Source organism: Scyliorhinus canicula, chromosome 13 (assembly GCF_902713615.1).
Source record: "Scyliorhinus canicula chromosome 13, sScyCan1.1, whole genome shotgun sequence".
Lineage (NCBI taxonomy): Eukaryota > Metazoa > Chordata > Chondrichthyes > Carcharhiniformes > Scyliorhinidae > Scyliorhinus > Scyliorhinus canicula.
This window is the reverse complement of record NC_052158.1, coordinates 62,976,757-62,991,718: the sequence shown is the minus strand read 5'-3', so window position 1 is coordinate 62,991,718 and position 14,962 is coordinate 62,976,757. Positions and strand designations below refer to the sequence as shown.

At 47.0% G+C, this 14,962-nt stretch overlaps 1 protein-coding gene across 2 annotated transcripts in view; it reads left to right on the top strand.

The window, feature by feature from the left end:
- The window catches only part of LOC119976586 (claudin-15-like), a 62,777-nt gene extending 55,872 nt beyond the window's left edge, over window positions 1–6,905 (top strand). For both annotated transcript variants that reach the window (XM_038817189.1, XM_038817190.1), the window contains 4 exons: window positions 99–263; window positions 3,410–3,491; window positions 5,458–5,562; window positions 6,681–6,905. In XM_038817189.1, coding sequence (XP_038673117.1) covers window positions 99–263; window positions 3,410–3,491; window positions 5,458–5,562; window positions 6,681–6,762 — 434 coding nt within the window. In that variant the 3' untranslated portion in view covers window positions 6,763–6,905. The remainder of the gene's footprint in view (window positions 1–98; window positions 264–3,409; window positions 3,492–5,457; window positions 5,563–6,680) is intronic.
- Window positions 6,906–14,962: the final 8,057 nt, after the last annotated feature.

Below are 14,962 nucleotides of genomic sequence, written 5' to 3'. Positions count from 1 at the left end.
CTATGGTGGCTAAGACGGAGGAGCTCTCTCGGTGGTTGTTTCTGCACCAGTCCTGGCTCAGTCTTGCACCAACACTAAAATACTTCCTTCTCCTGCAGCTTATATCCAAGCATGCCGTGCTCTGATGATCATCGCTATCATTCTGGGAGTTATCGCTACAATGATGGCTCTGGTTGGCCTGAAATGCACCAATATTGGAACTATGGATGAGAAAACAAAAGGAAAGGTTTCCCTTACCGCTGGGCTTATCTTCATTCTATCAGGTCAGTACAATTACAAGAATGTTCAAAGTGATAGTGGAGTCGGACACTTTAGGAACTTTCAAGCGGTTATTCGATAGGCACATGGAGCACACCAGAATGACAGGGGGTGGGATAGCTTGATCTTGGTTTCGGACAATGCTCGGCACAACATCAAGGGCCTGTTCTGTGCTGTACTGTTCTATGATCTATGTTCTATGTAATGGGTTAACCAGGTGACTGGCATACTGAACAAATGGAACAACTAACCCTTGGCACATTTTGAATGGAGCTAAAAGGTTGGTTTGGTTTATAGCCTGAGAGCACATAAGAAAAATTACAGGATGAATTTCCTATACTCCCTGGATACTGAATCAGTCCGTGACAATGTGCAGCAAGACCTGGACAACATCCAGGCTTGGGCTGATAAGAGGCAAGTAACATTCACGCCACACAAGTGCCAGGCAATGGCCATCTCAAACAAGTGGGAATCTAACCATCGTCCCTTGACCTTCAATGGCATTACCATCACTGAATCCCTCTCTATCAACACCCTGGGGGTTACCATTCAGCAGAGACTGAACTGGGCTAGTCATGTAAATACCACAGCTGCAACAACTAGTCAGGGTTGGGAATTCTGCAGCATGTAACACACGTCCTGACTCCCCAAAGCCTATTGGTGTCTGCAAGGTACAAGGCAGGGGTGTGATGGAACACTCCCCACTTGCCTGAATGAGGACAACACTCAAGCTGCTCAACACCATCCAGGACAAAGCAGCTCACTTGATTGACACCCCATCCAACGCTTAAAAACACTTAGGAAAGAGTTAATATTCCCTAATACTTAAGTGGAATTGTGTTTTAATTGTTTAATAGACTGCACCAATATATAAAGGGGACACACGTAACACTGTTTTACTGTTTTTGGTGTTGGAATTAGTGAATCCTGAAAAAAATAAACTTGGAGTCGAAAAAGTCAAAACTTGCTTCCTAGTCCTTATTATAGAGTTACTAAGAGCTTAACACAGAGCTTAACACCCTCCACCACCGATGCACAGTAGCAGCAGTGTGTACCATCTATAGGATGCACTGCAGCAACTCACCAAGGTTCCTTTAACAGCACCTTCAAACCCCAAAATCTCTACCACCTCAAGGGACAAAGGCAGTAGGCACATGGGAACACCACCACCTGCAAGTTGCCCTTCAAGCCACTTACCATACTGACTTACAAATATATTGTCGGTTCCTTCACTTCCGCTGGTCAAAAGACTAGAACTCCGTCTCTAACAACACTGTGGGTGTACTGACACAAAAGGGACTACAACTCAACTCCACCTTCTCAAGGGCAATTAGCAATGGACAATACATGCTGGTCTCTCCCACATCCCCCGAAAGAATTTTTAAAAAGTGCAGGTTGTTGACCTGAAATTTCTTGACCCTTGCTGCAGGCTGGCGATACAGGTACACGCATTGGTAAAATACTTTATACAGTGCCTTTTATGTTGCTCGAGGGTAAAATATTGGCTGGAAATGTCCCCGCTCTTCTTTGGATCAGTGGCATGGGGTACTGTGTGGCCTCCTGAGAAGGCAGAGTCTTTTAATGTGATGCCACGTCCAAAAGATGGCACCCAAACTCAGCAGTACTATTGTATGTCTCTGGAGTGGGATTGTCCCTTAACTTCAAAACGTAAAACTTGTCTGAAAACTCTCTGTAGGGATAGTCAACAATGACATGGACAGATACACGAGTCACATTATGAATTGTAGATAACAAGTAAATTACTCATTAAAATTGAAATGACAGCTTGGTAATAAAATTTTGGTAGCATGAGTAAGCCTCACTGAATGTTTCATCTTTAAACCTGGTTCGTAATTATAGAACCATAAAATCATAGAACACAGAAGGAGGGAATTCAGTCAGCCATGCCTATATCGACCCTTTCTCCCAATTCCAATTCTCTTCCCGCACCTAATGGTGCATTAAGGCAGACTTTGGTCTGTTTCCATAGCAAGTAATTCCCGGAACAGGTCACTAGTCTGTCGCCAGGGGCTCATAGCTTGATGGGCACCATTCTAGATCCAGCACGGCCGACCAGGAATCTCCCCAGCTTTTACCACCAGCCATTGGTGCGTTTGGAAGGATTTTCAGTTTGACACTTGACGTCTTTGGCCATCAAGCCCTAGGGTGGGCCTCGAACCTGGAGCTTCTGGCTCAGAGGTAGGGACGCTGCCCACTGCCCCACAAGAGTAAGGATGTTATGATAAACCTGTATAAAACACATATTCAGCCTCAACTGGAATAACATGTCCATCCCCATAGGAAAGATGTGAAGGCACTAGTGAGAGTGCAGGAATTATTTACTGGAATGCTTCCTGGGTTAAACGATTTCAGTTATATGGGTAGATTTGAGAATCTGGGGTTATTCCCACAGGAGAAAGGGTTGAGTGGAGAAATGCTGGATGCGTGCAAAATAATGAGGAATCTCGACAGAGTAGATAGAGACCGGGGTTTTCGGGATTTGACACCAGCGGGCACTGTCACGGGCAGGCCGGGAAAACCCAGAGAGTCATTGACCTTGAAGAGCCCTCCAAATTTTCCCATCATTGTCGGGGCCAGAAAATCCTTCTCAGAGAGAAATGTCCCATTGGCAGAAGGGGCACGAACCAGAGGACAGCGATTTAAAGTGATTGACAAGATAAACAATGGCAACATGAGGACAGGCCGTGGATGGGATTTTCCTCCATCCCGCCAGCCGGCCAATATGGTTTCCCATTGTGGCCGCCCCCACGCCATCGGGAAATCCGTGGGCGTGAGTGCGTTGACGGTGAAACGGAGGATCCCACCAGCCCCATATTTTTAGCAGCGAATGATTAGGGTTTGGAATGCACTGCCCAGAGTGTGGTGGAGGCAGGGTTAACCGTGGCTTTCAAAAGAGAATTTGCAAAGAAAGAAATGTTCAGGGCTATGGGGAAAGGGCAGTGGAGTGGGATTAACTGAATTATCCTCCCAGAGAGCTGGTACAGAGACGACGGACCGAATAGCCTCCTTCTGTGCTGTAACCATTCTATGATTCTATGATTCACTTCTTGAGTCGAACGTAATTAAATGAGTGGGAATGTTTCTGTCCATTTTTCCTGGAGTTTGATGTATTTCTCCGTTTCATTGACAGGTTTATGTGGGATGGTTCCCATTTCTTGGTATGCCTACAACATCACAATGGAATTCTACAATCCTGTCTTTGCAGGATCAAAGTATGTATGTAGTATTTAATGTGAGAGTAGTATTGTCAGCTGTATTTCTTTCAGAATCCAGAGGAGTTTAAGGAGAATGAAGGGGAGATTTTTCGAGTGTGCCCTCACAGAATGAGGCCCATCAAGAGTGTGAACTTGGCTATATGTATTTATAGTTATGTACTTCATAATCAATGAACACAAAGAAATGCTTGAAGCACTCAGCATAGATACGTGGGTTTGAGTAGGGTGATCATTGCTCGGCACAACATCGAGGGCCGAAGGGCCTGTTCTGTGCTGTACTGTTCTATGTTCTATGTTCTATCAGTTAACTTTAATGGCGAGAGAAACAGAGTCGGGGGCCAGACTTTTGCAGCTGTATACGACAAAGGGATCTTCCGGCCCTGCCGATGGTGCACCCCTGCCATGGGTTTCCTGGCGGCGATGGGTACATTCAACAGAAAACTCTGTCGGCAACGGCAGGACGCGAAATACACGGCGGGTTGCGCACACAATCCAACAGTATTTGATCTTTCTTCAATACTGGAAATAGTCAGAGGTGTAAGAGTTTATGAACCAATGCAGAGCAAGGGAAGGGCCGGGGGAAAGAAAAGAAAAGAAAAGAGCCTGTATTAGAGAGGAAAGCGGAAGATACTAAATTACAACAAAAAAGAGATGATCGTGCAAAGCAAAGTGGTAATGGAACAAGCAAGGAAATAGAAGATGGGTCAAGTGGAAGTGAAAAAGACAGCAGCGTCATTGCTAACAGCTTGGTTAAGATCTGAATATGCTGATCACAATATTGATGTGGGGAGGTTAAATATCCTGGGCTAGTAAAAGGCTCTTTATAAATGCACTTAGTGTTTTCTGGTTGACCACCTTATGCTCCCTGGTCTCACCCCCTCTCTTTATCTCTGTAACCTCCGCCAGCCCTACAGTCCTCCTGGAATCCCTCCAATACTCACCCCTTGGGCTTCCCTGGTTTCATTTGCGATTTTGTTACGATTATGCCTTTATCTATCTAAGTCCAGTCTAACCTCCGGAATTCCCTCTCTAAACCTTTCTGGCTCTTTACATCCTCTCTCTCTCTCTCTGGACGGGATTCTCCCAGTCCTGGGCCGGAGAATCCCCGCGACCAGGCCACGCTCCCCCGACGCCGGCACGTGATTCTCTGCAGAACCATTGGCGCCGGTGTGGCTGGCGCGGCGCCGGTCACGCGACGCTCTATGCGGCCGGCCCACCGATTCTTGGCCCGGGATGGGCCGAGCGGCCGTAGTTAAAACACTGAGTCCCACCGGCGCCGTCCACATCTGCTCGCAGCCGACGGGAACTCTGCGCACGCAAGGGTCGGGTGGCGGCCTGTGGGGGTGGAGGGGGCTCCGACCCCGGGGGGCCTCCGATGCGGCCTGGCCCACGATCGGGGCCCACCGATCAGCGGGGCCGGCCTCTCTGTCCCCGGCCTCTTTTCCTACACGCCGGCCCCTGTATCCCTGCGCCATGTTTTGTCGAGGCCGGCGTGTTGAAGGAGGCCGCCGTGCATGTGCACGTTGGCGCCGGTGCCTCTGCGCATGTGCGGATCTCGCGACACCCAGTTTGCACCAGGATCGGCAGCTGGAGCGGCGTGAACTGCTCCAGGGCCATGCTGGCCCCCTGTAGGGGTCAGAATTACTCCTGGCAGAGGCCCGTTCACGCCGTCGTAAAACGCAACGGCGTTTTCGACGGCGTGAACACCCTACCGCGGTATGGGAGAATCCTGCCCCTTGTTTCTGTCTCTATCTCTCTCTCTGCTCCTAAAAAGTCATGATCTTCCAGAAATTGCTGATCAAACCTGAGACCCACATGGTCCATGTGATTTAGTAACATATAAACTGACCAGATGGTGCCCTCACAGTTTGGGGCATCATGCAAATTTGGGCAGTTAGTTATCATTGTTTAGGAAATGGTTACCTTTAAGAGTGTGTGAGCCTAACGATTTCTTTGTTTGCAGATATGAGCTGGGGTCTGCCCTCTACATTGGGTGGGCTGGGTCAGCTCTCCTCATCTTGGGAGGTTCGTTCTTGTGTTGTTCCTGCAAAAGAAATGCACAGCCTGGGTAAGCATTTTTCTGTTACTTATTTCACCTTGTACCCAAAAGCTGCACCGTCAACATTAAAACAGCTTCCCTACAGGTACTTGACTCAGAGCGCGTAAACAGTCACTGGTTGACTGAGATTTCCATTTCTCCATACCAAGGCTCTAAATGAGTGACAAGAATGAAAACGCATTCAAACTATTAAAGAAATAAAGGTAGAATTATAAAGTCAACATATAGATTGGCCAAGAGTTTCAAATTTCTGAATTCTAACCTTTGCAGACACTCTTCCGATCTTCACCATCTTACTGTTAAACCAAATTCAAAAAAGTGATTGCCATGATAGGGTGAGCTTAGCAAAATAGAATGCCGAGACAGGATTTTGTAATGATTGTGACATTGTGTAATATTGCCTCATTATGAGGAGGCCCTATGTCAACCTCAGTATAAGTAAGGATCATACCAGCCTCAATGTCGGTAGGGTCTATAGTTTATACTTAGGATCTAGATTTCAAGTAAGTCCCATATGGGCCTCATTATACATGTACTGTCTACATTCTTCTCACTACAAATAAGGTGAAAGGCATCTCACTATTTCCTTGTAGGCACCATGATGAGCTGCTCCAACTAGGCCTCGCACAAAAGTTGTTATATATATTCTCCACTGAAGTAGACTCTATAAAGGCCTCATTATGAGTAGACTGAGGCCTAATGATAAGTGGGCTCTGTATAGGCTGCAGTATGAGCAGATTCCACAGAGACCTCTTACTTTTCCATTAACAAGTAAGATAACGTAATTGTTTATTGTTGCCCAAGATGGTGTCTGGGGGATGGAGCAACTCCCAGAACTGTTCTGGCTCCAGCTGTTTCATCCATTATAAAAGAGGGAGCGTTTGCCATGACTTGTCAAAAGATGTGTTGTTGATCGATTTTTTTTTCTTTCTGTTTTGTTTTTGTTTGTTACCTCGAGAGCCTTTTCCGTTCTCTCAGGGAGAGCAATCAAAACAAACATCAATATCTATGAAAAGAAAAGGGTCAAATAGACATGAGCAAAGGTTCAAAGGTGTATTAGTGGTAACTGAAATGAGACTGTGTATGTCTTTGCGCAACTAACGGTGACTCTGTGTTCTTTTTCATAGTGGCTACAAGTATTCTTCTGCTCAAAGTGGGCAACGAATCTACACAAAGGCAGAGTCAACTCAGTCAAAAGCTTACGTCTAAATCAAAGACTGACTAAAAGAAATGCTTCTTATGTTACTCAGGTCTTCAAAAGTCTTGTGAGAAAAAAATCATTTGTATTTTTTAATATCAGTTTGTCACTCTGTGAAGCATTTAAATAAATAGAGTAGGTATCTATACTGCAATGCTAAATGTCGTCAATGTTCTATCATCGCAATGCCACAGTTATATTTTTTGTTTCAAATCTACACAAATGATGTTGGCCTCGAGGCTCCAGTTGGTGAGAGCTGATTGAGTCACGTGCCGAGGCTCCAGTATCATTTGCTACAGAGGGTTTGGATGGGGGGGGGGGGGGGGGGAGGGGGGTGGTCATTGGACTGTGGAAGGCCTTGCACTCTCTCCAAGGGTGAGCAAGGGGAAGGAAACGATCGGCAAGGCCTTGCATCATCCAGCAGAAAGGGACTGTTTTGCAAATCTGGCTATCTCAAGCTTTGAAGTGAAGAGGGAATTTTCAAAACAAAATATCACCAAACGAAGAATAGTCTCCCAGGAATAATAATGGAGATGACATCCCATGGGTCAATCAATAACCTATTTCAAGGAGTGATGGCAGTGGGGGGGGGGGGGGGGGGGGGGGGCAGGTGGTGTTGGAGGGGTGGTGGAATTCCTGTTTTTGGATGCACAATAAATTACCTTTCTCAACTGTTTTAACTTATGACCGGTTCTGTAATACACTCCCAGCCTTCTGTTATTGTGCATTATAGAGAGAGTAGGAATGAATTCTCACAGAGAATTTGCCTTCATAACATTGGCTGAAAAATGGCGCAAATATACTTTTTCACTTTGCTCCTGCCATTATGTCCAAGAGGATTTGAGCACTGCAATCTGAGACATACATTACATAAGGAAAGTGTTTCACGACGGACCAGTTCATAGCTAGAGGTAATTTTGTGAAATCATAGCACCATAGCAAAACAGCAGCCCACCCTCTCTGCTCCTCAAGTGTGTCTCTGTACACTATCGCAGTGTAAAGTCAGAATTCAATATTGTCAAGATGTTTTGTTTTTACACCATACCCCAAAAATGAAAAGAATTTTATTAGCTATCTTTTGGAATCAAAAATCCTCTTCGTCCCAATGAGGCATTTTTAAAAGTGACTGCAAACTAAACTTTCTATTTATAAATTTAGAGGGCCCAATACTTTTTTTCCCAAATCAGGAGCAATTTAGCATGGCCAATTCACCTACCCTGCACATTCGTTTGGGTTGTGGGGGTGAGACCCACACAGACACTGGGAGAATGTGCAAACTCCGCACGGCCAGTGACCCAGAGCCGGGATCGAACCCGTGTTCTCGATGCCGTTAGGGAGCAGTGCTAACCACTGTGCCACCGTGCTGCCCTAGTTGCGAGCTGAACAGTGTTCTTTGTTCACTTCTACGCTGCAAATCTTTGTGCACAAGAATGCAGGAACTACAGTAGAATAAGCAGAATCCCAAAACAATGTGATTGCGCTGCCCTCAAAGGATTCACAGTAAAACAAAAACAACTCTGGCTTTATGATATCTTACCTCGCAACCTCCAAACTTGAAAATTGGGACACAGGTCTCAAGAAATCAGGAGTAATCACCCATGATCAATATATAAAAGCAAAGATCAGGGATAAAATCAGGCGCCAAAACATTGAGGACAAAGAGACAAAAGCAAAGACACATCTTTAAAAACTGAGAATAAATAATAAAATCAGGACATGGATTGGGCCTAAAAATCAGGGCCAAATGACCAAGGTAGGAAGATTCTATTTACAATGTGAGTTCCCATGAATAATTAAATAACCTGTTGCTTTCACTGTTTTATGGGTATTCAAGTGCCTCTGATCAGTTAATATACCGGCCGGATTTTCCGGCTCTTCCCACCGGCAGGATCTCCCAGTCCCACCGAAGGCAAACCCCACAGCGGGTTTACTAGATTTGGGGCGGGCAAGGCATACAAAAGTCCCGACTCGGTTTTAGTTAGTGAAAATTTAAATACAAAAAGAAAACTAATCCATAAAGATCAGAGGGCAGAGTTAGATATTTGTTGATACCTAGCATCAGAAAATTAAATGAAAAGAAAGGGAATGAAAGACTCCCGTTTATAAAATGTCTTTCACAAATTCTAGATGACTCAAAGTGCTCTCCAGGCAACAATGTACTTCTGTAGTTTGAGGCACTTTTGTAATGCCAGAAACTCAGCAGCCAGTTTTCACACAGAAAGCTCCCACAAACAGCAATGTGATAATGGCTGGATAATCCGTTTGTTGTGCCGTTGATTGAGGGATACATATTGTCCAGGTCACCAGGGATAAATACTCTGCTGTTCTTCAAAGTAATGCTATGGGATCTTTGATAGCCACTTGAGAGAGAGAGAGAGAGAGCAGACATGGCCTCAGTTTAATGTCTCACCTGACAAATAACTATCCCACAGCACTGAACTCCCTCAAAGCTCTGTTTGCACGTTAGACAAGATCTTTGTGCTCAAAAGTCTCTGGAATGGGACTTGAACTTCCAACCTTCTCAATCAGAGGTTACAGCACTACCCACTGAGCCACAGCTGACATGCAAAGATGAGTTCAAGTACATTTTAAAAGCGGGGAGGGAGTAGAAATTTAAAAAAAAGATAAGAGGTGGCGCGAAGAAAAACAAACATATTTTTCATCAATAGCCGTGACTCAGAAGCAGAACAAATCAATGATGTTTGGAGGAACGAATTCCACCATTTTAAAAACATTTCCAAATTGAGCGGGAAGGTAACAGCAGGATATGATTGAAATTGTTCGGCCTAGTCAGGATGTCCCAGTGAAATGGAGATGGTTGAGAGGGAAGTGTGTAATACTCCAGTTTTGAATCTATGTAATCTGATTGGCTTTCATTTTTATATGCATGTATACCAGTGCTGAACTTTTATAGCTTGCTTTTTATTTTATGTTTGGTAATTATGTTGTTTTACAGCTTTCTGGTCATTTTTAAGAATAAGATTTACAAAAAACAATTTAATTATTTGTGTAAATGCTTCAATAGAGTTTGTTCTTGTTCAAATTGTAACATAGACATTTAATAAAAATTGAAAATGATGATACGTGTTGCAGTGTGTGTTGTCTGAATTTTAACTGATGGGGTGGCGGGGGGGGGGGGGGGGGGGGGGTTGGGAGGTTCAGATGCATGAGGGAGGCTAAATCTGCAACAAAAAATGGTAGCGTGTCAGAACCCAACATGATCCCATTGATTTCCAGCTTTTACCGGGATGCATCACAAACACTTGGAAAGCCCCCATGGAGCTGGGTTCTGTAATTGAAATATGTGAAAGAGCCAATGCAGACTTTAAACACAGCATTTTGGCTTTAAAAGCCAACGTATGGCTTTCCTGAGTGGTATCCGGGCCAACAAGGCGAGTGCACAGTAGGATTCATTGCTCTATGAAACTGACAAGCTAGAAAGCCTTTAAGGAATGAAACTGCAGAACTGTTTCCCTTCCTACGTGAAAGGCTTTGTCTTACACGACTTTGTCCCAGAAATATGCTTTCACTGCTTCATTGGTAATTTCCAACGTCATATTCACCTTGACCTGTGTTTCCCTGCTGTCCGACTTCATTGCCACATGGGAGCAGTTTATGCAGCTCGAACTTGGACCTCCAAAATGGAGCACCAACACCATCAACACCTAGAGTAGTTATCAACATCCTTTTCCTCAGGCACATGTCGCTCCACACAACAGAGGATGTTGATGCAAAGTTTCAGCTGGAAGGAGGCTATACCATCAACGCAAGGAATAATGTTTATCGATGATGTTTATCGAAATCCTACAGTGCAGAATGAGACTATTCGGCCCATTGGGTTCACACCAGATATTGGAAAGAGCACCCCACTCAAGCCCAAGCCTCCACTCTATCCCCTTAACCCAGTAACCCCACCTAACTTTTTGGACACCAAGGGGCAATTTATCATGGCCATTCCACCTAACCTGAACTTCCTTGGAGTGTGGGAGGAAACCGAAGCACTCGGAAGAAGCTCAAACAGACACGCGGAAAAAGTACAAACTCCACTCAGTCAGCCGAGGCCAGAATTGAACCCGGGTCCCTGGGGATGTGGGGCAGCAGTGCTAACCACTGTGCCACCGTGCCGCCCAACAAAGGAGGAGAAACCACTTCCTCAGCATGACTGAGCAACAGTGCTTCGGAAGGCTCAGGTTTTCATGGCAAGTCAGTGCTGACATTTTTACCTCCTCCTGAAAAAGAGCACCTTCTGAACGGCCAGTGGGGCATGGGTTGCCAGTAGCATCAATAGTGGACATATAAGGACTATTAACAGTGCTTCTTCATTTACTGGATGGGCACTTTCACGACCTGTGCGGGATTGGGGAGAGGGGTGGTGGGGAGAAGGCAGAGGTGCACCGATACAAGAAAGGAGGTGGGGGACAAGGGGACCTGCCGACAGGGGGAAAACCGTGGATTGGATTAATGGATGGGCCTTATCCGCGTAATTGGGGACCCACTGGGCGTAATATGAAAAAAATCCCAGGCAGCGTTTCAGGGCCTTGGAGCAGTGTGGGAGGGGAAAATCCATGAGGGGGCGCATGCGTTCTGGTTCTGGGCCTATGACTCCATCGTGCACTACGTAGCCGAGGATGGCTAGACGGTCGGTGCTGAACACACATTTGTCCTTGTTGTAGGTTAAGTTAAGGATTTTTGCGGGATGGAGGAATTTTCAGAGGTTGGTGTTGTGGTCCTGTTAGTCGTGGCCGCAGATGGTGATGTTGTCAAGGTACGGAAACATGGCCCGCAAACCGTACCGGTCAACCATTCGGTCCATCTCCCGTTGGAAGACCGAGACTCCATTTGTGACACCGAAGGGAACCCTTAGGAAGTGGTAGAGCCGCCCATCTGCTTCGAATGCAGGGTACTTGCAGTCGTCCGGGCGGATGAGGAGCTGGTGGTAGGCGGATTTGAGGTCCACCTTGGAAAAGACCTTGTATTGTGCAATCTGATTGACCAAATCAGATATGCAGGGGAGAGGGTACACGTCGAGCTGCGTATACCTGTTGATGGTCTGACTATAATCGATGACCATCCTGTGCTTCTCCCCGGTCTTTACAACCACTACTCTCCAGGGCTCTCCAGGGGCTGTTGCTAGCCCCAATAATACCTTCTTTCAGTAAGCTCTGGACTTCCGACCTAATGAAGGTCCAGTCCTGGGCACTGTACCGTCTGCTCCTGGTGGCGACGGGTTTGCAATCAGGGGTGAGGTTCGCAAAAATGGAAGGCGGGTCGACCTTGAGGGTTGTAGCCACCTAAAATGGACGCTGAGCTACAAAGTAAGCCAAGCGCTAAGACTGCAGGGAAAAAGGCAGTTTAGCCAAAACAGCAGTCTGCAAAGAGAGCATTTTGCATTCTGCAAGTAGCAGAAACCAGTTTGGGCTCAGGTGAGAAGACCTTAGTTAGGTGCAAATGGCAAAACGCTTTGCATACTAATGAGGCAATCAGACCTGAGCACCCACACAATAGAAACATTTGACTCTGAATGGACACATTTGAGCCAAGGCCCAGACATCGAGGCACCAGAAACCTCCAAACAAAAGGGCATAAGAAACGCCCCCCCCATCACGGAAACCCCCTCGCATTGGGGAATTCAAACAGTATCGATAAGGAATCGACCCAATAAGATAACCAAAGGTTAAAGCCCGCCCCAAAAAGGCACGGACATTGGGGTCCCTATAAAAGACGGGACCCTCGTGTTGTCCGGTCTGTTTTGTGCTCCGGCTTAACTTCGATCAAGGTCTGTTGTTCCATGCTCCGGCCCTGACCAAGACCTTGAAGCTACATCCTGACTCCAGCCGTTGAGCACCAGCCGCCGAACCGTAAGTGCCAGTACGATGCTCGCTACGCGAACTAAGCCCGCTAAACCCCCCAGTGACCAGAATGCTTGCTGAAGGTTGCAGCCCAAGACCAGGACGAAGGCCTCGCTCCCTGACCTTGCCTGTTCCTGTTAGATAAGTATTCTGATTACTTTAGTTTAGTCATAGCTTAGTCTCTTAGTGTGTGCATGAGTATTTATTATAACTGTATAATAAATATTATCGTTTGGACCTTACTAATCGGTGTATCGTCTTTATTACTTTGAACTTGACCTTGGAATACTCGTGACGGTGTCTATACGGCACCTGGCGACTCCTAAGCTGAATAAATACATAGAACAGAGCCTAGTGGTGTTAAGCACTTGGAAGTTAATACACCCCAATAAACGCGTTTTGCACTCATAGCAAAACGTGCAACAGGGTCGCGAGGCTGCAGTCAGTGAGGGGGGTATAAGGCCGCCAAATTTAAAGGTTAAGCTCTGGAGATTGCATTGGAAGTCCAATCCCAGGAGCGTGGCAGCGCAGATGTGAGGGAGGACATAGTCGGAAATTCGTAAATTCTCTTCCGTGGACCGTGAGGTTAGCTACTCAGAACCCCTTGATCTCTACAGAGTGAGACCCGGAGGCCAGGGAGATTCTTTGATTAACTGGGTGTATGGAAAGAGAACAGCACCTTACCATGTTGGGGTGTATGAATATCTGTGCTCCCAGAGTCGATCAGGCAGGATGTTTTGTGTCCGTTGATGAGCATGGTCGTCGTTGCGGTCAACAGAGTTCGGGGCCAAGACTGGTCCAGAGTCACCAAGGCGAGTCGTGGTAGAAGCTGAAGGTTTTCCTCGGGCGGAGTGCAGTCATCCGAATCGGGGTCCTGAGACTCCAGCCAAGATGGTGGCACCCACAGGTCGCACATGGCTGGGGGTGGGCAAGATGGCGGTGCCCACGCATCGCACGTGGTCCCTGGCGAACAAGATGGCGGTGCCCGGGGCCCGCACATGGCTCAGGAAATTGAAGATGGTGGCGCCCACGGGCCACACGTGGCCTGCGGAGAGAGTTGTGGCGGCGGCCCCAGTCACCCCCGGAGACAGCGGCGACCGCCCGGACCTGGCATACCGCCACGAAATACCCCGTTTTGCCACAGCCTTTGCAGATGGATGAGCGGGCCGGGCAGTGTTGTTGGGGGTGCTTGGCTTGCCTGCAAAAATAGCAGCGGGGCCCCCCGGGGTTGCCTGGCAGCCGCGCGGCACTAGCTTGTGGGGGGTGGGGGATGCATCAGGGTCGGTCGCGGATGGGTTCCACGATGCCCATGGAGCTGCCGCGCGGTCGGGGACGTTTGCGCGGGCGTTGCGGGAGGCCACATCTAAGGAGCTAGTGAGGGCCCGTGCCTCCTTGAGGCCTGGTGTCTCTTTCTCCAGCTGCCGCTGACAGATTTGGGAGGGCAGCAAACCTGCAACGAATGCGTCCCGGATTAAAAGTTCTGTGTGGTCGCTGGCTGAAACCTGCGGACAGTCACTCCTACCTAGTACCAGAGGTGCGCGGTAGAATTTGTCTAGTGATTCCCCCGGATTTGTCGTCTTGTTGCTAGCAGATGTCGGGCGTAAACCTGATTCACTGGGCGAATATAGTATCCTTTCAACAGGACCATCGCGGCCTCGAAATCGTCCGTATCCTCGATGAGCATGTAGATCTCTGGGGTCACCCTCAAGTGGAGAACTTGCAGTTTCTGGTCCTCCGTTGGTGTAGTCGTGGCCGTCCTGAGGTACCCGTTGAAGCACGCCAGCCAGTATTTGAAGGTTGCCGCTGAGTTTACCGCGTGGGGGCTAAGTTGCAGTTGATGTGGAGCTCCATTCTTCAAAATCTAGTCCAAAAAATTGATGTACGATCAATAACTCTCGAAGCAAGATTGGAGAAGGCTTTATTGGACTAGATGTTTCCCCCAGCAGTGCAGGTACATAATGCAGCAGCTAGGGAGACACAGACTCTTATACTCCGCCTTACTGGGTGGAACCAGCAGGCAGGCTTCACCAAGGATCTTACTGTCTCAGGTACCTCCCACACCAATGATCTTACAGCATCAACCTAGGTACCGTAATACCTCTAATGCCGACTACCACACCACTAACATGTCCCAGGAAGCTTGACTCAATTCCTGCTCGCTACCATACTTAGAATTTTCTCCAGATAATCGCGCCCTATATATCTATATATAAAGATTAGTGTAAAATAGCAATGTAATCAATGCATTCACTCTGTATAATCTTTATAATTTGGGATTATGGCTACACACCTCTATTAAGAACTCGCTTTGTATAACCTTAAGCATAATTGATATTGTAATATTTCTAAACTAAGCATTATG